General features: G+C 40.5%; 1 protein-coding gene across 1 annotated transcript in view; it reads right to left on the bottom strand.

Annotated features, from left to right (window-relative positions):
* LOC311044963 (intelectin-1a-like) overlaps positions 1-3,569 on the bottom strand; it is a gene marked incomplete at its 5' end in the record, with an annotated part of 15,886 nt that extends 12,317 nt beyond the window's left edge. The window contains 2 exons of the mRNA XM_084056772.1: positions 1,166-1,261; positions 3,485-3,569. Of these exons, the coding sequence (XP_083912898.1) occupies positions 1,166-1,261; positions 3,485-3,569 (181 nt within the window). The remainder of the gene's footprint in view (positions 1-1,165; positions 1,262-3,484) is intronic.
* Between the last annotated feature and the right edge of the window lie 18,626 nt (positions 3,570-22,195).

Genomic DNA, 22,195 nt, shown 5'->3' with positions numbered 1-22,195 from the left:
AAAATCTAGCAGCAGTGTGTTTACTTGTTTTTTTCTCTATTGATATAATAGTAGAAAAAACATTGCATGTAGTCCAGTCATCTACTTGTAATAAATACATGCATTGCATATAGTCCAGTAATCTACTTGTAAAAAATGTATAAAAAGGATTGCATATGATATAGTCCAGTCATCTACATGTTACATTTACATATTGTGTTATTTATAAAATAAACTGTGCTATTAGCATACAAAGCACACAGAAATCACCTTCCGCATTCAGAGGCTGTTTAAAGATAAAGAGAGCTGGTATATTGAGGGGAACAAATACAGAGTACTTAAAACAAGTAGGGTCAGAACAAAGTAAAAAGCAATGTGTATCTGCAAAAGCGATACAAATATGGAATGGCTGTGAAAATGATTGAAAAACATGTAGCTTTGCAATTTTTGAAAAAATGAATATGGTATTAAATTCATTATAAAACGTTAATATAATAAATAACGAAATATTTACAAAAATATTGTCTTTGTTTTGTCTAAACTGATTGATGATTCTACAATTTATTTATGTTTTATATAGCTTATTCAAAGTAAGAAGGGTACTAGGCATATAAGCTATAGCTTCAGCTTACACCTTTTCTGTCTAGCAGTTTATTGCTGTTTTGTGTTTGTGTTGTTGTATGAAGTGTCATAATTTGTATATGGATAATGACCAAAATAAACTATTACTACTACTACTACTACTACCTCAGGGCCCAGGGGCTACCTAACTTGGGCCCAGTGGGGCTACCTAACTTGTGCCCAGTGGGGCTACCTAACTTGTGCCCAGTGGGGCCACCTAACTTGGGCCCTGTGGGGCTACATAACTTGGGCCAGGGGCCTACCTAACTTGGGCCCAGGGGGCTACTTAACTTGGGCCCAGGTGGGCTACCTAACTTGGGCCCAGGGGGGCTACCTAACTTGGGCGCAGTGGGGCTACCTAACTTGGGCCCAGGGGGGCTACCTAACTTGGGCCCAGAGGGGCTACCTAACTTGGGCCCAGGGGGGCTGGAGAGTGGGCTGGTCAGTCTAGCTTAGCAACCTGGCTAGCTCTGAAGCTGTATGATCATGATCTATTCAATTAAACAGTGTCAATCCTTCATCCTTGTGGAATATATTTTTCCCAATATAATTGGTGAATACTTACTGTGAACTCCAACTGTGATTCCAGCCAATAGGAGGAGACCTAGCAGACCCACAGCGACCACAGGAAACCTGGAGCTGCACTTCCTCTCTGAAGAAACTGAAGGGACAGTGGACACGAAGCACAGTGTACCAGTAAGTTCAGCTCAGCTGTGTGTGTGTGTGTGTGTGTGTGTGTGTGTGTGTGTGTGTGTGTGTGTGTGTGTGTGTGTGTGTGTGTGTGTGTGTGTGTGTGTGTGTGTGTGTGTGTGTGTGTGTGTGTGTGTGTGCGTGCGTGCGTGCGTGCGTGCGTGCGTGTGTTTCGGTGGCCACCAGCAGAACCTCAGAAAGGAGGACTTTTGTCGGGCACGTGTATTATAGCCTATGTAGCATTATGTATTATAGCCGCGGACCCCCTTCTCAAAATATTTTGTGCCAGGGACCCCCCAAGATTATTCCAGATTTTTCCAATGTTTTAGAAAATACAAGCTATGAGCTTGTAGATCGGCTACTTTTGAAAATAGTGTAAAATAGGTTTAAAGGGGTTTAAACTGCTCTGCTAAATGAATGATTGTATTTTGTAATATTTTTCTTTACGTGCTTTTGTTTTAATTTCTTCATATTTAGATTGTCTTTTTCTTAGGTTGTTGTTGAATGAATTGTTCCTGAGTTAAATTGTCCCAATGTAAATCTAATCTACACTGGCATATCTGAAAGAATAAAACAGAGAGAGAGGGAAGAGAAGATGAGCTTCATGTACATAGTAGGGGAGTGGATCGCTCTGCTGCGGATTGTGAATCCGACAGGATGGAAAAAAAGACGAGAGGGTAGGCCTACCTGCACTTCTCTAATCTCTCAAGAACAGATTCTTCCTCCCAGAGCCAAGTGAAGAGTAAAAAACAGCAGAGGGCTTTTTATTTGGCGATGGGTTCCCAGATTGGCACATCTCAGATTGAGTCATTGCTTGTCAGTCACTCAAAGCCATTATGGCATCTTTCACTTTGTTGCTGACATCAATCATGTCTGTTACACACAGCACGATACTCGTCAATTCTACTTTTCTTTATGAACTCTTCTTCCTTGCTCCATTGTTCGCTAAATGAAATTTTCAGTTTCGGCAACTTTGGGCAAATCTACCGCAGATTACCTTTGTTACAACTACAGTACTTGCCGTCAATTTCAATCCGACCCAGCATGGCAGCATCCACATAACAAGCGTGGGAGGATGGAGTCAATAGTCAGTGTGAGTGACTGTTGGGAAAATGCATGCACGCAGCAATGCATAGCCAATGCGCTGGCTGCCAGCTGATATTCTAATCTATACCAATGAAACGTGAGATTTACCAAGATATGTAAATATAAACCAGTAACACATGTACACTGCAACCACTCTTTCTAAAGCCGGACAATTATGCGTCCGGCCAGAGGGTGCGCCGGACGGAGGACAGCTGGGTAAAAAAACAGACCGTCCATCCTAAAACTGGACGAATGGCCACCCTATCTGAAAGTCTTATGTCAAAGAAATGTAGCCTGAAAGGGCGAGCCCTATCGATGGTCTTGAAGGGCGGAACCACACCCAGGCGGTTGGATTCCAGCGCCGCTTCCTATTGCTTCACCAATCTATGTCCCTGCATAGATTGTATGTATTCACATTTACATGCAATTGTGTCAATCAATCAATCTCATCGTTGATGATGCAATGTCACTAACCCTGACCCTTTAATAACATATCTTACCAGAATGCAGTATCTACCTGTATATGTGGATGGTTTTAATAACATATCTTACCAGACTGCAGTATCTACCTGTATATATGGATGGTTTTAATAACATATCTTACCAGACTGCAGTATGTACCTGTATATATGGATGGTTTTAAGACTGCCAGAGTTTTTCTAGAGCAGTCTGTAGCCTCTGCCAGGGTTTTTAACGATTGTGTTACCTGTTCAAGTAGCCATAGAATTTTTTCCTCCAGTATGATTGATCCCCTGATGGTTGCTAATCACTGAGGAGATTCAGGTGTGGTTTCACAAATGTCAACGAGGTCATTGTGACCTCGTTAACATGTGTTGTTTGATGTTTGAAAATCGTTTTAAACCAAAAAACAATGTGAATTGTTTGTCCGTTTCATTTTTAACATTGAAGTGAATGGAGCAGCAAATCTTTGGAAATTGTTATCTCCTAATTCGTTTTGAATAACGAAATAACTCAAATAACTAAAAAATGAGAGAATATTTCTAGATTTTTTTTCTTCAAAAAACGTTTATAAACGTCTTTTGGCAGGCAACAGCTAAATTCTCAAACACGTTTTTAAACGTTTTTGGCAGTTAATAACATATCTCACCAGACTGCAGTATGTTGTGTGGCTGTTGCTCCTGAGATGGAGTGTTGTTCTGGAAATTCACATAGTCTGTCTCTTCCTTCTCCATGTTTTCAGAGTCTAATCTTAATGGCTTAGATTCTAAAGTGATACTCCGGTCCACTCCTTTACACACACTGAATAAAAGTGTTGCGTCGTCTCTCTTTTATGTCTTTGCCTCTCTTCCTCTTTTTCTGGTGTGTTCCTCCCTCACGCTTAGAAACACTTTATTGTTTTTTTATGTTTGGTTGTTTTTTTTAGAGAGTCAACTAATTACCTAACTCCACCGATCTGTGTAAAACTTTGTATGAGCACTCCCTAGATGCCAAGGAATAACCTTTGCCCTGCATTTTTCATATTACTCATTCAGATTTTATCTTTAATAAAAAAGTTTGAGAACCGCTATACCTGCCCTAAAATGTATGGATGTTAAATAGACAGACTGTGTTTATCCTCCCTGCCTGCCAGCTCTCTCCTGTCGGCTATGGCTGCTGGCTGGCTCCTTCTGGAGTGTGGAGCTGACTCTAGACCACAACTCACTTTAACTCCACCATGAATCTAGCCAACACCATGCAATTATAGTAAATAAATAATACCGAAAGTAGCAATACCACAATGTAGAAATACTCTGTTAACATTTACAATGTAGGCATACCAGACGCTCTTAATCCAGAGTGATTTACAGTAAGCAAAGTAAACACGGGGTAATACATCAAATGAATATAAATAGTAATCTAGGATCATAGGTAAACCAAGAACCTATCATCAGTCTAAACAGTATAATATCAAAACATAATTAATCTGTAGGCAACATTGAAAATATACACACTATAGGATGCCAGGTCTACACATGAACCTGGATAGTCTACATATAACATGCTATAACTTAAATGCACAACTTAAAGGCCTGCATTCAAAATGTTACTTGAGTAAAAGGTATTGGCATTTGGCATCAGGATATATAGGGAACTAAACAAAATGAGTACTTTTATTTTACTTCCCTGTTATGACACATAATAAGGTGTCATGTGTGCTTCCGAGTTAATCAAATGAAGCTGTGGAGAAATGAACTAAAACATGAAAGAGGAATGCCACCTTATTTATGGAAACAAGGGACAGTTGTGGACAGAGCCAATTTAAAATGTTACCCAATGCCTCCCTGTTTGGCACTCAGCATCAAGGGTTGGATCAGGGCTTGGAATAAACTCTCAAATCAGTGTACGCATCAAATACGGTGCTCAAAATGCTCTATGTAAAATAAATAACCGGGGTTCTGCCCATCACTATATACTGTAGACACGGTGCTGACAGGGCCGGTGGAGGGCTGATCGCCGCTCTAGGCGAGATTCCTTTGACGCGCGAAGCGTGCGCACGTTTTTTTTTGCGGTTCTGGGCGGATTCTGATACTTTTTTTGGTGTCTTTGGTTACTTTATTTCGGTTTTAGGGTTAGGGTTTGGGTTAGGTTAGGGTTATGTTATTTAATTCTTATTTTTGCCTGATTTTACCGATTTATTATCAAATTATTATCGATTTATTATCAGAAGGAGACATACAATAGCTACAGAAATATTAAATAACAACATAGGGCATACTGTTTCAAATTAGGCATTTATTAAAAAGACAGACATAAGATTGTAATTCCTACTATCATTGCAAGCAGAACGCTATTAGCCTATATAATGTTTTAATTTGTGAACGATGTTGTCGGGTGGAGGGGGGGCGTAGAAACACTCTCTCTCTCTCTCTATCTCTCTCTCTCTCTCTCTCTCTGTCTGTCTGTCTCTCCGACTCTGCATTCCCTTCTCTCTTCCAGTCTGTAGATTTACAGTGGGGGGGGGGAGTTGTTCAGTATTTATAACTGTACTGTACTGTATATACTAACTAAAAGTTAAGTCTCGCGCGCATACACACACACACACGCACACGCACACGCGCGCACACACACACACACACACACACACACACACACACACACACACACACTACTACAGCCTACACATTACAAGTGGCGCTGTCCATGGTCCTGAAACAGCCTAGGTAGCCAAGCGACAGTATCGTAATTGTACACAGAAAGGGACACAAAACAAACCAGCAATAATTATCCATAATAGAGTACCAACCACTCTGAATGATAATTAAAATAACTGGTTCTAACATTAACAGTCATGACAAGCACGCACGGGCCGGCCGACTGCCGACATCTATTATTATATTAACCAACAAGTCTACAGCTCCTCAAACGAAATAAAAAAAGTCCAATCTCTACCACTTTCTCATGTGTTCTCATTAAACACACTAACACATCTGCAGCAGCAGCAGCAGTCAGCAACTCAACAACCACAGCAAATAATAAAGCTATAAATGGGCCTTACCTTTCAGAAATGAACACGGCGGGCCTTCATGGAAGCAAAGCTCCTAATTGCGTCCTCAATGTCAATCTTCTGTGCCAATTCGTGCTCTATGGAGATCGTTGCCAGTCCATTAAGTCTGTCTTGCTTCATTGTACTACGGAGGTAGTTTTTAATTATTTTTAATTTTGAGAAGCTTCGTTCTCCAGTAGCAACGGACACGGGGAGCGTGAGAAGCACTATTAATGCTATAAAGGCATTGGGGAAAGATGATTCCGTCCCACTGTCACAAATGTACTTGAGTGCATCTAACGGTTTAGTTTCAGCTGTGAGACGTCTTCTCAGACCAGTTAACTCTGCGAAAAGTTCTTCCCCATCAATATCTCTGGATACGTTGTGTGTCAGGGCTTTTTCCAGTGACTTGCATTCTAGGATAACGTCATTTCTGTTTTTCTCCTTGATGGATGCAATGTCATACAGCACCCCAAACATAGCCCCGTGCTCCTGGAGTTGTGAAAAACGCTCTTCCACTGCATTGCTAGCACAGTCCAGTACTCTGTTAAAGAAAGACACTTTGTAATCTTCCAGTGGATCTCTCACTGGCTCGTCCTCTCCTTCATAGTGAAACATTTCTTTCTTTTTCCATGGTCGCACAGCACCTTGTGCAGGAAAACAGGCCTCCGTTTCCAAGTCCTCTGCCAGTGATTTTGCATCAGACAGCACTCTCTCAAAATTGCTGTCTGTTCTGTAGTCCAGCAGGAATTGTTTTGTCACATTCAGTTGTGTCACTGCACGAGCTACATCAAGACCCGTTGTCTGTAGTTGTTTGCTGGTGATATTTATCTCAGTTAAAATATCATACCACGCTATGATAGAACACATGAATGGGTAGGTTTTGATCTTAGCTGCAATACCTCTGACTTCACATCTTGTTTTAGCTCCACGCACGCCAGTTATACTTTCATCTTCTGCCAATGACAGCAGTGCATCATCCCCTAACTGGTGTCTGATGGGTTTAAGCGCTTCTATCCGACTTTCTCATCTCGTGGTACTTAAAGGTTTGACTGTGAGGCCATGCTCACCTATGTGCTGTTTGAACTTGTCCCAGCGAGAGGTAGAAGCAGAGAAGAAATTATAGACCTCCTGGATTGTTGAGAAGAAGTCCACTGCCCGCAGACAACATGAGGCTGCATCATTAACCACCAAATTCAGAGAGTGGGCACAGCACGGCACATAAAACGTTCTCGGGTTTATCTACAGCACTCGCTTTTGCACACCGCTATGTTTACCTCGCATGTTTGATCCATTGTCGTAGCCTTGACCTCTCATATCCATAATGTCAATGTAGGTGCCAAAATCCCTTACGCGTTTTCAAAAGAATAGAGTCCACTTCCAAAGTACATTTTCTTCATTTATTCAAACTAAAAATGTGTCCAAAAAAGGTGTAAACTCAATCAAATAAAAACGTTAAGAAAAGTGTTTCTGGTCCAACCCCAATGCTGTCTTTTCCAACTTGTACCCACTTGTACTAACTCGGGTCACTGTGACCCTGGCTTCTTACATACAGGTCTAATCATCACACCTGTGCCTAATCAAAACAGCTGTTCTAAATCCCTTGATTAGAGCAACAATTAAGCACAGTTGCATCATGCACAGTTCTAATACTATCAACAAATAACCAAAACACTGTCAAATACACATCTACTATAATCCTTATTATTTCAAAACTCTCACAATAATTCTCACAATACACAGTTCATATGTTTTCAGATACCCGCTCCCACAGTCAATATCCAGCTCCTTGAGTTTCTTAACAAGAACATCAGTCAACCCGGCACCTGTACATGTATTAACCTCTGTGAATTCCAAGAAATGTTCTCTTATCTCCACTATTCCTTTCTGTGTTGTAACAAAACGCACAATCATGGTCATCTGTTCTGTCCTACTCACATCAGGGGTACAATCTAAAATCATGGAATAGTATTTAGCTGTACTCAGCATACTGAGAATGTTTTTCTGAATTTGGGATGATAACATTGCTACGATTTTGTTTTGGCTGTCTTAAATAGTGGACGTGCGTTTGTTCTGAAGTTACTCTCTTAAGAAGCCATAACGCTGTGAAAAAGACTGATCGCCTCCACTAATTTGAGGAAGTTGCCATTGTTACGCTCAAACAATCGATCTGATCCACCATGAAATGCCAGGTTTTGCATAGCCATTACTCTGATAAGAGTAATCAAACACAACACATTGTGCCAGTGCATTGTCTCGGCAGCCAGTTTGCGCTGAATACACAAAACATGAAAATACTATACAGTGTTACACAATAACATCGTATAGGGAATTTTACACTGTAGTGCATTTTCTACCGGTTTTGAAAAAGCAGTAGTCCCATGTGACCAAAGACTATTAGTATTATAAGAAAACCTCACTTTTTTCCCCAGTCAATCATACTTGTGACAGATTGTAACGCTCCTGCTAGTCTTTTAAACACATGTTGGTCATGTTCCAGTTTATCAACATTCTGATGGTCTTCTATATTTGAAGTGTATTCACATATCACATATCACAGCTCTGACCTTTGAACCTTGTCCTATGCTTGGTCTTTTGGTTGGACCCCAAAAATATATATATATATATATATTTTTTTTTTTTAATTATTATTATTTTTTAAAGCGAACATTTTAACTCAGATCTTTGCTTCTGGGGGTCCCTGGGACAATATTTTTGAGATGGGGGTCCGCGGCCAAATACATATAGTTGTGGGGGTCCTTGACATGAAAGAGTGTGAGAACCACTGAAATAAGGTACAAAGCCCACCATTGTATGAAGATAAACATACACAGAAGACGGCAACGTGCCCTGGGGAGCTTTGAACCGAGCAGAAGGATGAAATGACTTGTAAAGGGAACAAGCTCAACTTCTGGTTCCCTTTTCAAGTTATTTCATCCTTCCAGTTCCATCTCTGCCAAAATCCTAGAAAAGCTGCTACAATATATGAAAGAATATTATCTCAATGGTTCTCTAAGTGTGGTCACTGGGGTCCTTGAGGGGGTTCAAGGGGGTCCCCCAGCAAAATGACTCAATATAGCATCAAAATCACTGTGTGTGTGTGTGTGTGTGTGTGTGTGTGTGTGTGTGTGTGTGTGTGTGTGTGTGTGTGTGTGTGTGTGTGTGTGTGTGTGTGTGTGTGTGTGTGTGTGTGTGTGTGTGTCAATTTACTGCTTTAAGGAAATTATGTCTGTAGGAGCCATGAATGGGATTGTTGCAATGTGTGGTTATGTTGATTACATGTTTGGTCAATGAAATGAATGCGCTGTCACTGGTGCTATGGATGCTTGATTGACGGGGCCTGATTAATTCATAAACGTCACCTGTTTGGCACACACAGTGAGAGAGAGGGGGGGTATGGGACGCCATACCTTTTGTTGACCGCTTTATTTTTGCTTTCTTTTATTTATGTTGATCGCTGTGGTTACTTTACTTTTTGTTTGAGCACTCTTTGAGTTATTCACATTTCTTTAATAAAACCCCTTAAACGCATTGTTTTGGACCCAGCAAATTCCTTTTGTTTGTGGAGCGGAGCGCGTCTGACAACATGGCCCATCCCATCACCTCTCAGCGACTTTAAAGTTTATTTCGCACGTAGTGTTAGATTTATGGGCTGAACCTTAACTCATACATTAAGAGTATATCTAGATAAGGTACCTGGTTTTTCTACATGCCCAAAACGGGGTATTTCCTGTTTACAGGCTCTTTAAATACATTTTCATGGGACTGGAGAGCAGAGGAGATAGGTTGCTTGGAAGCTGTAAAAGGAGATGTAAACGTATCTATTACTTGGTAGAAGTCCAGTCCCAGTTGGGGTTAAGACACCAGGCGCAGAATCTCCTGCAAGAAGGTGACAAACATAAAAACTAAAATGAAATATAGCCACAAGCATCAATTGTAGGGGTATATAAAGCAATTAAGCATTTAAGAAGCATTGACCCAGAATAAGCAGCTGTATGAAACAATAACATATAAATAGAGTGTCCAGAACCAAGAAGCACTTGATTAGTATAGCAGCAGCTGTATAAAACATTGCATTAATTCATGTTATTTCAAGCAGCAACTTTATGGAGCCTCACATGTTGACATAGCAGCAGCAGCAACACTTCTATGTAGCATCGAATTAGCAGTAGGCAGCAGCAGCTTTATGAAGCATAGATGTGAACAATGGCTATGAAGCATTGAGACATTACAGAAGCAGTAGCAACTGTCATTGAAGTAGAAGCATCTGTATGAAGAAATAAAACATTGACATAGCAGCAGAAGTACAGCAGCTGTATGGTTATTAAAATGAAACGAGAGATAAAATACAACAATGAAGTTGTAGTGCAGTGGAAGAAATGAAAAGTGCATGGCAATGATGTCATAGCACTGTTTCCTATAAGATCAATATAAAGCATGTAGAAGAAGTAAGGTGTACACAAAATCCTAAGTATAAGAACATGGGTCAATATACTTTCAGAGCTACATTAACACTCTAGGTTTTACAATGTTTACTGTAACCATGGTATTTTACTCTAGATAAATTTTTTAAATATACAAAAAAAGCTTTTTTTTCTTTCCATTCAGGGTCTATAATGTGGAATCAATAATTTTGGAACCATTTTGTACAATTGATTATTAATTGAGCTATCGTGAGGCAAAGAGTGTGAAACTATCATTTTGTCTGCACCTTTGTCCACCAGAGGATGCTACAGTTCAACTATGCACATCTCTAGGTTACCTTGTTGGTTGGACCAGAAGAGCCAGCCCAATAGGTGGACAAGTCTCGACTGACTGACTGACTGACTGACTGACAATACTGGTGAAGTTACAGCATTGGCCAATCACAGAACAATCAAGTCTATCCTCAGTTGGCCTCGTTAGGGCCTAACGACTAACAAGCCTATCGCAGGCAATCCTCCTTTGGAGTACAGGTTTGTAGCAGGCTCTGGCTCATGAATGCACAGGTTTGTTGTCTACCTGGGGGGTATTCCGTCACGTCAACATCGCTAATGAAACCAGCGCTTAAATGAAAAGGCTCTGTTTGAATTAACATAACTTATAGTCATACTTTCTCAATTCAGTTATTTTTTATATAATTAATCACTTGTAGATGTTTCACAAGAACCATTCAACATAAAGCTGTTTTTGACAACTGTTCTAAACATTATTAAACAGTTTACACTATTTCTATGTATCTACCAGCCATTTAGGTTTCACCTAGCCATGTTTGGTTTTGTTAGTCCATTTCTATTCCTAAACCATTTTAAAGAATTATTAATTCATGTTCAGAAAATGTGCACTTACTGTTGTTGCATGGTGCAGCCAAATCCCAGTCCCATGAACCAAGAGCGCACATAATGGATTTGCTTTTGCCTTGTGCAACAGAATATCCTTTTTTACATTCATATGATATAGTCTTCTCATCAGGAAATGTTGTCTGGTATTCATGCATGATTACTGCATGGGGTATTTCAGTAGGCTGTGTACATGCAAATACACTCCCTGTAAACAGATATATTAATTACATGAGAGGAGAACAAAAAAGATGGACACAGAGTCATTTGAATTGGAAGGTTAGAAACACTTCACAGGGATTTGAATTTTAAAAACAACATTAAACTAACACTTTGATTAACAACTTCCCGTTCAAACATCTCACATGCTTACTGTAACAAATAGGAAGTGATGTCCAGTTTCCTTGTCCCCATGTTGCAGTGGCAATGTCATCACTGATGTCATACCCTTCATCACAATTAGTCCTAATGGTTTCACCATCCTTAAATGACCTGCGAGGAGGTGTGTATTCTGCATTAGGGATCTCTGGGCCAAGGCAATCGTTTTCATCTGAAGAGAAAGCATGCAACTTTACATTTCATTCACCATTTTCACACGGCAGCCACAGGGTGGGTTTCCCCCACTATTATGATGTATGTAAGTGAAAAATAGCCACTGTGTGAATACATTCACTGCTACCTTGTAATATATATTTTTAATTAAATGATATAGCATTAATTTTGACAAAGATCATATGTATACTGCATTGTAGTGACCCTGCAGGAGTAATGCCTAATTCCCACCACCAGCAGCGATTTTCCTCAAAGCATTTTTCAGCAAAATGTGTGTGTATAAAATGTCTCACATCAAATTGGTATGCACACTGTTTACAGACAACAGCATGCTTCTGATTGGTTGCTGGTGTGCTGCGCAGTGGCAACAGAAAAGTTGAACTTTTCTCAACTTTGCCGCAGCACTTTTAGCTGGCTCCACCTCCTGCTACAGCGTCGAAGGCAGTGGTCACTCCTCACCATGCATAGACAATGCATGGAATCTCGCTACTGTCTCAGGATGGTGAAGCAGAATACCACTGCTGGTGTGAATTCAGTTTAACATGGGAGAGACTCATGGCTCATGGGTGGGGTGGGGGTTGTCTTGGATAGCTCAAGTTGTATTATACTGTATTACAGTATATTTTTATCCCCCCTTGCAGTTAGAACTGCAGATTCACTCCCAATTTTCTGCCGTAATCTGAAGACTCACCTCTTAAGACTCCACCTTAGCCCGTAGCACTTTACCTAGTTTTGACAAACATGCGGACTTACCCTGTTCATTTGTTTGCATGTTTTTGTAACTTTTTTTGACCACACGGTTAAAATGTTATTTAGTACATTCAGACAGATGCTAAGTTCAGTGTTATCTGGTATCCTATAGTTCAGTTCAGTGTACTGATACTTTGATAGTATATTGTAGAAGCTTGATTCTTGGTTTACTGGTGATCCTAGTTTACTGTGGCACTACACTGTCTGCATTTGATGTAAGTTTACCTTCCTTATTGTAAGTCGCACTGGATAATAAATGGCTAAATGTACACACACACACACACACACACACACACACACACACACACACACACACACACACACACACACACACACACACACACACACACACACACACACACACACACACACACACACACACTGTATACCATACACACGCACGCACACACCATTTAATCATATTTAGCGTGACAGCATATTATGGCTCACACTTACCTATACATTGTGGTGTCTGTGTCCAGTTGCCATTTTGACATGTGCTTGTTGCCCACCAGTCCAACAGCAGAGTACAAGCTGCTTCACAGAAATGACCGTCAATATTTGGGCCTGCTTCTGATCAGTACAAGTTAATCATTGTCAAAGTGAACTTGTATTCCTATTTCTTTGAAAAGTAAATTGGTTTCATTTATTTATTAGAGCTGTTACTGCTACATGTGCCAGGTTGAAAGTGGATTGAAGTCTATGAGTTTAAAAAAAAAATGTTTTAACCAATTAACCTATAGTATTAACAAGAGAGACTAAATTATAACTACATTGGATTCATTGGAATATAATATTTCTTTTTTTTTTTTATTCTTAAAAGTAACCGTTTTGGACATAAAGGTTTCCACTTATTATCAGAGTGATTTCTCAGTGATGTTGGTGCTATATTTTTCATTTATTTTATGTCATATACCAGCGGTTCTCAAACAATGGGGCACGACCCAAAGTGGGGTCACGGGGAGGTGCCGTTGAGGTCGCACGTTGGCAACTGTTTTTAAAAAAATATATAATTTGTCACACTCAGACTATAAGTGTCACAAATAAATGTCTTGAATCTTAAAACTATTAAGAAACAGCAAATGATTTGCTAATACTTTCTCCAAATATAAAGATGTGCAGAAAGATAGAATACATACAGTACAGTATGCTGTATACAGTGTACATTAAAGAGGCTGATGTAGGCACTATGGATGGATGAATAAAGATGAATGATTGTACATGTTGAAAGTGTACACATCATTTCACCTCTATGCGTAAATATATTAAATATTGCACTTGTATTGAATGTAAACTCATGCAAAGGGTTGCAGAATATACAGTAGGTACCTTCCCATAGTAGCATATTCATTTACGTTCTCTTGTGTGTATTTTGTTTGATCCTGGAGGAATGTGGGGGAGCAACACAGGTCCAGAAGTGAACCAGGGACATCACAGCTATATATAAACATGTTTTTAACACATAAGCCATTGCCAGCCAAGCTTCCAGTAAACCTGCAGTGTTTACTTCATTGCATGTCTGTGAGCTCTGTGGACAGCTGGACAATGATTCACTTGTCTGGATCTGGAAAATGTAGTACGTGCACCACCAATGACCTCTAAAACACTTAGTCTAACCTTATTTTACTTGGCTATTCTTGAAAACACTTAAAGGGATATTTCGCTTTCAAACATGTTTGGGTCACTTTAACCCTAGAACACTAACGTCGGGTGATTTTCATTGTGTTGCTGATGTCTGAGGTGGGTGGGTCCTTGGGTACCTTCAGGCTGCTCAGTGACATCATTGAAGGTAGGCTTGTTTACCGGCTGCCCCATCCCTGTTTTTTGAGTTATTGGTGATTTTTGGGTGATTGGGTGATTTTCACCCGACGATAGTGACAGAGAGTAAAATAAATCGGGTGGGCTCTCCCACAGTTGTCAGTCATGTAGGGAGACTGTGCCTTCACTGGACAAGGCTCACATGTCCCAGGAATGGGTGGACCAAAGAAGAAGTTCCCAGCTCCATGTTTTGCTGTTTTTTTTAGGAATTATTTGTTAACAATTCCCACATTTTTCACAGATTTTGCAAACATGAGGTCTTATTATGGTATTGCTTTTTTATAGGTCACATCAAAAACATCAAAAACACGGGATGATGTTTTTCATTTTTTGTGATATTTTATATTGAACATTAAAAAAGGAGTACCTCAATTTGCCATGTATTGTTGTACTTAAATATATTTTGATGAGAAGTATATTATATTGGAATATATTATATTGGGTAAAATATACCCAATGATAGTGATGGTGTGATAATATTGAACGTTAGTGTTCTAGGGTTAACATATACTCTGGCTTTTCTGGTTTTTAAGTTGCTTGTTTCAGTATTTAGACATTTGATATTCATTTTATCAGACAGACCCCTTATATAAACCCATTGTACTGTACAAGGCAGCTGACCCAAGACATTTTGCCATCTATTATCTCTAACCCCTTTAGCCCCCTGTCATTACATTCTTTGCTCCATGTTTATGTTCCGATAACCCATAACAATTGTTAACATTTTATCAGTTTACTTAGCCTCTATACTTGACCACTTTAATCCTGGTATCCCTAATTTGGGCATGTCTTTATATATTTTAGGAAACAAATCTTCTCAACATTATTAGAAAATATTTGAACATTTTCAGAAAATATTTGAACATTTTTGAAAATAGGTGAAAAAATTAAGTGGTGTTAACAACAGCTCATTAACATAATGTTTTTCTATCGTTTCGTAGGAAAGGAAGGGTGGAAGACACTTCCTGTCTTGCTGTAAGTTCTGCTCAGATCTGTGAGGTGATGCACCAGACACACTGGCCCTCATTTATCAACGCAGCGTATAAACCGGCATATATTTTTCCATATATTCGGCCGTACACCAACGTCGAAGTCACATTTATCAACGCATCCTACACAGCTGATCCGAGCGTACACTTGGTCCCAGCGTTGATAAATGTGACGGCTGAAACCGAGCGTCATTTAAATAACACGCCCTTAAATATTCTCAAAACGCCCCGATTTTACGACATGAAGACGAACCAGAATACGACCAAAGACATGAAAAGCCAATAAGAAACAGTTTGCCTCGCCTCGCACACACGCACACGCCTCTCTCTCGCTGGCTCTCTCTCTCTCTCTCTCACTCACTCACTCACTCACACACACACACACACACACACACACACACACACACACACACACACACACACACACACACACACACACACACACACACACACACACACACACACACACACACACACACGCGCCCGCCCAACTTCGTCTTTCCGTAGCGTAGCGGTACATGAGACTCGGGCGGAATGCAGTGATTCCGTGCCGCCACGTTAATATTGGAGCGTCGGGTTTATATCCTTAACCCAGCCAGGTTGTGTAGCCTACATAACTCTCTATGACATAACTCCATAACATAGGACAAGCTACTGTAAGTTTGTAGACCTCACTGTCCATGAAAAGGTGGCCGGGACCCGGCGCAAAAGCGCTCGTATATTTTTGAAAATAGCAGATCTACAAGCTCACAACGCGTCGCGATGCAACGCTGGCTTGTGAGCTTGTAGATCTGCTATTTTCAATACAGACAGATCTACAATCTTATCTGAATGACTGTTAAAGCAGTTTGTTTAAATTACTTTATAAAATGATATATTTTCACAGCGATTATTTATTAGTGTATATACACATTTAGGAGTGGATTATGTGTCCAGATGCTTGTCAGACAGTCAGACAATGGTGCTCCGCAGGTGTAGAATGCCAATGTCAACAACTGGTCTCGACCAGACGTGAGATTTCAGCCTACGGTAGGATGAAGCCCACGTCAGGATATATTGATAAATGCCGAAAGGTGCGGTGATTACGCCGTACGCTCATTATTCGGGCTGCACCGCGTTGATAAATGAGGGCCACTGTTCCTCTTACACACAGAGCTAGATAATAGATGGTTTTACATGGTCAGGGAAGTCGCCTGACAGAAACCATGACACAGGGCACGATCTCCACATTTCATCTTTTTAATGTTTTTTTTAATGCTTTTAATGTCATAAATAAATGACATGAATAGGTTTCATTTCTGTGGTGCATGCGATGACTCCCTGTGTAATTTAATTTGAGCCGAGGAGCCAGCAGGATCATGTGACAGTAACTTTGTTGTCACGGCCAGTTATCTGCAAGCTGTATAGACAGACAGCCTTAGAATGAACTGGTTGCAGTTGATCATCCCATCTCTTCCCACAGATGATAAGTGAATGAAGATACTTGAAGATTGATCCTCTAAATTACTATACCATATGAAAATGAATCAGTTTGGAGCTACAACCGGCGATTATTTTCTTAGTGATTATTCTATCGATTACTTTTTTCGATCAATCGAATAATCGAGAAGCGCAGTTTTGGGGATATTTGTATAAAAAAAAAATATATCAACGAGTCAACACAAAAAAAAAGATTAATCTGATGAACCACTTAATCTCTATTTTATATTTTATTGTACAATGGTGTCATGCAAAAAGAGTAAGAATAGCCATCAAATCTATAGTACAAGCTCACACTAAGTTGTAGATTTGCTATTTTCGGTATTTTGAACATATATTATTTATTAAAGTCCATTATTTTATATAATTGATGAAATTGATTCATTAAATTCATTGTTGCACCCCTAGATCAGGTACTTTATCAAACACATTTGAGCACAAACATGCACACCACACACAACTCAGTCTGATTCCGAGAATAAGTTCAAACAGCCACCTTTTGCGTTAATGAGGAACTCTGGACTCTTATCTGTTTATGTCCTGTATCTAATGCAAAATCAGGGTTTTGCAATGATAGCTGCTGTAACTGCAGAGAAAAGAGGATGTGTTTCTTTATAGGGGAGGGGACCTTGTTACTTTACAATGTGCTAATTCTTTGAGGACAAAATGGTCTGTCCAAAGTAAGCGCACACTGGTCTGGCACTGTTGCCCATTTCCCCAGTCCACCCCCACTGACCCGCTAGCTTATTATAATGAACAAATTGAAAGGCAAGCCAGTCTGCATGCTCACTCATCACTGTGGTTAGGTAGTGCACGCACATCCAAGAATTGCAACGGGTGCTGGATCCAATTGAATATACATGAACAAAAGAAAAGAGTCCGCACACCGTCTTAATGCTCCCGGCAAATTTAATGAATAGAGCGGTCAAAATAACAACGTTTCGGCCGATGTGGCCTTCGTCAGGTATACTGAAAAGTGTGAGGAGACTGGTATATGAAGAACAAAGGAGGGCAGGATACACTAATCACTGAGTGCAAGCACCCGGGGACAACACCCCAATTTGTGAGTCTGACACACAAATTGACTCACAGATCTATGACAATTACATAGAATAGCCATTATTCTTTAGTGGCCATCAGGGAAAAGGGAAACATTTTTAGTAAAAATATGTGTCTATACCCTATACAAAATACCAGTCTACCACAATGTATATAAACATAGCTCCCTGAACCATAAACAGAGAAATCACACAGTCAGATTTATATGAACATTAAACATTAAAAAAGCAATAAAGCAATATTAAAAGACAAGACTAGTATACAAGTTACAGAAAAGGTTTGATGTCGAATTCCTCGTTTAACCCATGAGGAGCCATAGTATTAAGAGAGTAAATGTGAAACATTTCACGCTGTAACAGGCGGCGTTCTAAATTGCCTCCTCTCGGGGGCTGTGACACCTTTTCAATGCCTGTATAACGGAAAGTACTAATACTGTGGCCTGTCTGTTTAAAGTGTAGAGCCACTGGATTACGTTCGTCCCCGCATCTAATGTTAGAGCGGTGCTCGCTGATGCGAGTACGAAGGGGTCTGTTGGTTTTTCCTACATACCCCAAGCCACAGGGACATTTAATAAGATACAGCACATTTTTGGTACTGCAGGTAATCACACCGCATATCTTGACGGCTTTACCACTGTGGGGATGTGTGTAAGTTTTGCACTTAGTCGTAAAGCCACATTGGGCGCAACTCCCACACCTGTATTTCCCATCGGGAATATCATCCAAAAAGGTGCTTTGTTTAGGTTCGGGCGTATAATTTCTCACCAACTGATCCCTCAAATTAGGAGGGCGTTTAAAAACCACAGCTGGGGGGTCTTCTTTAAAGACAGTATTGAGTCTGAGGTCCCATTTTATTATATGCCAATGTTTTGCAATTCTTTTTTTTAAATCAAAGCCCATGGGTGAGTATCTGAGGACACAGAAAGGAAAATTTGCCTTTTGAGGTCTGATTTTAGGTATGAGACATTCCTCTTGCGTCATAGTTTTAAAACGATCAACAGCGACATCAACCCATTCCTGTTTATACCCTCTATCTCTAAATCTGTTCAGATCAGTAGCCTTTGCAATATAGCCAGAGTCAGTGCTGCAGACCCTGCGTGCCCTATGAAACTGACTAAAAAAAACTGACTGACACTCATCACTGTGACCTTTAAAGAGGAATTAGCCGATGAATAAGTGAAATTGCCACTGTAGCCTGGTATTTCAGAGGAGGTGAAAGCCTGAGGTGGAAGCCTGTAACTCACAGAAACCTGAGATTGACAATGTTATTCAAGGCCAATTTTCATGTGAGATCTCATTTGCATTTTATCTGCTATTACCATCTATGAAATGTCAATGTGTCTAGAAGCTGTGAAGAGTGGTTTTAGAATCTGTATTTAACATACACATAGACGCATAGGGGAATATAGTGTGATTGTAATGTAATCACTGATATGACCCATGGTCTGCTTAGTATACACTTATACACTTCTATTTTCTATATCCTTTTTAAGAAAAATAAAGAAAATAGTCGTATTTTATGCAGGCATTAAACCTTTATAGAAGCAAATCAACAACAATTTTCCTTCCTCTTAACTGAAAATGCTGTATGTTTTATTGTTTTATGAATAGAGCGGTCAAAATAACAACGTTTCGGCCGATGTGGCCTTCGTCAGGTATACTGAAAAGTGTGAGGAGACTGGTATATGAAGAACAAAGGAGGGCAGGATACACTAATCACTGAGTGCAAGCACCCGGGGACAACACCCCAATTTGTGAGTCTGACACACAAATTGACTCACAGATCTATGACAATTACATAGAATAGCCATTATTCTTTAGTGGCCATAAGGAAAAAGGGAAACATTTTTAGTAAAAATATGTGTCTATACCCTATACAAAATACCAGTCTACCACAATGTATATAAACATAGCTCCCTGAACCATAAACAGAGAAATCACACAGTCAGATTTATATGAACATTAAACATTAAAAAAGCAATAAAGCAATATTAAAAGACAAGACTAGTATACAAGTTACAGAAAAGGTTTGATGTCGAATTCCTCGTTTAACCCATGAGGAGCCATAGTATTAAGAGAGTAAATGTGAAACATTTCACGTAACAGGCGGCGTTCTAAATTGCCTCCTCTCGGGGGCTGTGACACCTTTTCAATGCCTGTATAACGGAAAGTACTAATACTGTGGCCTGTCTGTTTAAAGTGTAGAGCCACTGGATTACGTTCGTCCCCGCATCTAATGTTAGAGCGGTGCTCGCTGATGCGAGTACGAAGGGGTCTGTTGGTTTTTCCTACATACCCCAAGCCACAGGGACATTTAATAAGATACAGCACATTTTTGGTACTGCAGGTAATCACACCGCATATCTTGACGGCTTTACCACTGTGGGGATGTGTGTAAGTTTTGCACTTAGTCGTAAAGCCACATTGGGCACAACTCCCACACCTGTATTTCCCATCGGGAATATCATCCAAAAAGGTGCTTTGTTTAGGTTCGGGCGTATAATTTCTCACCAACTGATCCCTCAAATTAGGAGGGCGTTTAAAAACCACAGCTGGGGGGTCTTCTTTAAAGACAGTATTGAGTCTGAGGTCCCATTTTATTATATGCCAATGTTTTGCAATTCTTTTTTTTAAATCAAAGCCCATGGGTGAGTATCTGAGGACACAGAAAGGAAAATTTGCCTTTTGAGGTCTGATTTTAGGTATGAGACATTCCTCTTGCGTCATAGTTTTAAAACGATCAACAGCGACATCAACCCATTCCTGTTTATACCCTCTATCTCTAAATCTGTTCAGATCAGTAGCCTTTGCAATATAGCCAGAGTCAGTGCTGCAGATGAATAAGTGAAATTGCCACTGTAGCCTGGTATTTCAGAGGAGGTGAAAGCCTGAGGTGGAAGCCTGTAACTCACAGAAACCTGAGATTGACAATGTTATTCAAGGCCAATTTTCATGTGAGATCTCATTTGCATTTTATCTGCTATTACCATCTATGAAATGTCAATGTGTCCAGAAGCTGTGAAGAGTGGTTTTAGAATCTGTATTTAACATACACATAGACGCATAGGGGAATATAGTGTGATTGTAATGTAATCACTGATATGACCCATGGTCTGCTTAGTATACACTTATACACTTCTATTTTCTATATCCTTTTTAAGAAAAAAAAAGAAAATAGTCGTATTTTATGCAGGCATTAAACCTTTATAGAAGCAAATCAACAACAATTTTCCTTCCTCTTAACTGAAAATGCTGTATGTTTTATTGTTTCGAGAACTGATGATTGCAGTACTTTCAGAAGCATATAATAACATTCTTTTCAGTCTGTCTCTCCTTTTTTGGCTCTGGCTTGAGACAAATTCCCTGTTCCCTTTACAGAGGGAACAGCAAATGACCAATGAAGGTACTGTGGTCATTACTGTTGTCAAATATCCAAGTGTTTGCCATGAGTCTCATGGATACTTGGTCCCCTATGTCAAGCTGCAGAGTCATGCCATTGGTGGCTGTCTCATGGCGGTTTCCGAACGCATGGTTGTACACAGTAACAATCTGTACTCCATTCTTCACCAGTTGCAGGCCCATCGGGCGCGAAGAGCCATTGTGGCCTGAAAAACTAAAGTAGTAAACCCCTCTCACTGGAGCCGTGAAAATACCTGTGGGAGATGGACAGGGTAGGACAAACGTAAGTGTGACATAAATATACATTTTAGACCATTAACCAGGGGTGCACATAACTGGTGCGCAGGTGCGCATGCGCACCCAAAATAAAAAATGCGCACCACATCAGGCGACGCGAGGCGCTTTTGCGCACCAACACCTGGGACAGGAATTTCCAAGCTTTTATTTTTTAGCAAAACTAAAAAATAAAAGCCTGGAGATCGAGGCTAGGAATTTACTTCCTGAAGCCACACTCACACAATCACTAAAGCACCCGTCGGCCCCATGTACAGCCATTAGGCACAGGGGTAGAGATATGACTCGCCTCGCCTCGCGTCGCCTCGCATCGCCTCGCATTGCCTCGCTGCGTGCACGCAGCCAGCAGCGGCTGTTAGAGGCACTCGTCACCGATGATGAACGCACCGTAATGGTGCAAAATATGCCGTGAACGTCCCAATCTGGCGGATAAAATCAGCGCAGCAGCACAGGGCACCAACCTTGGGGGCTTTATCTAACAGCGTGAGGAAAAAAAGCGGCGAAAATCGGCGGAATTTAGAAGCAGAGCGTCCTTTTTTTCTCGCCCCCCCCCCCCCCGTTGACAAAACCGTCCGGGCTGAACCCCCCCGCCCCCCCCCCCCCCCCCCCCCGTTGACAAAACGGGACGGGCGCCATGCGCACCAAGTCACATGTCCAGGTGCTCTTCTGCGTACCAGA

Source organism: Gymnoscopelus microlampas (genome assembly GCF_963454915.1).
Source record: "Gymnoscopelus microlampas genome assembly, chromosome: 5".
Taxonomy (NCBI): Eukaryota; Metazoa; Chordata; class Actinopteri; order Myctophiformes; family Myctophidae; genus Gymnoscopelus; species Gymnoscopelus microlampas.
Note: the sequence above shows the minus strand (reverse complement) of the source record. Positions and strands in the feature narration are given on the sequence as shown.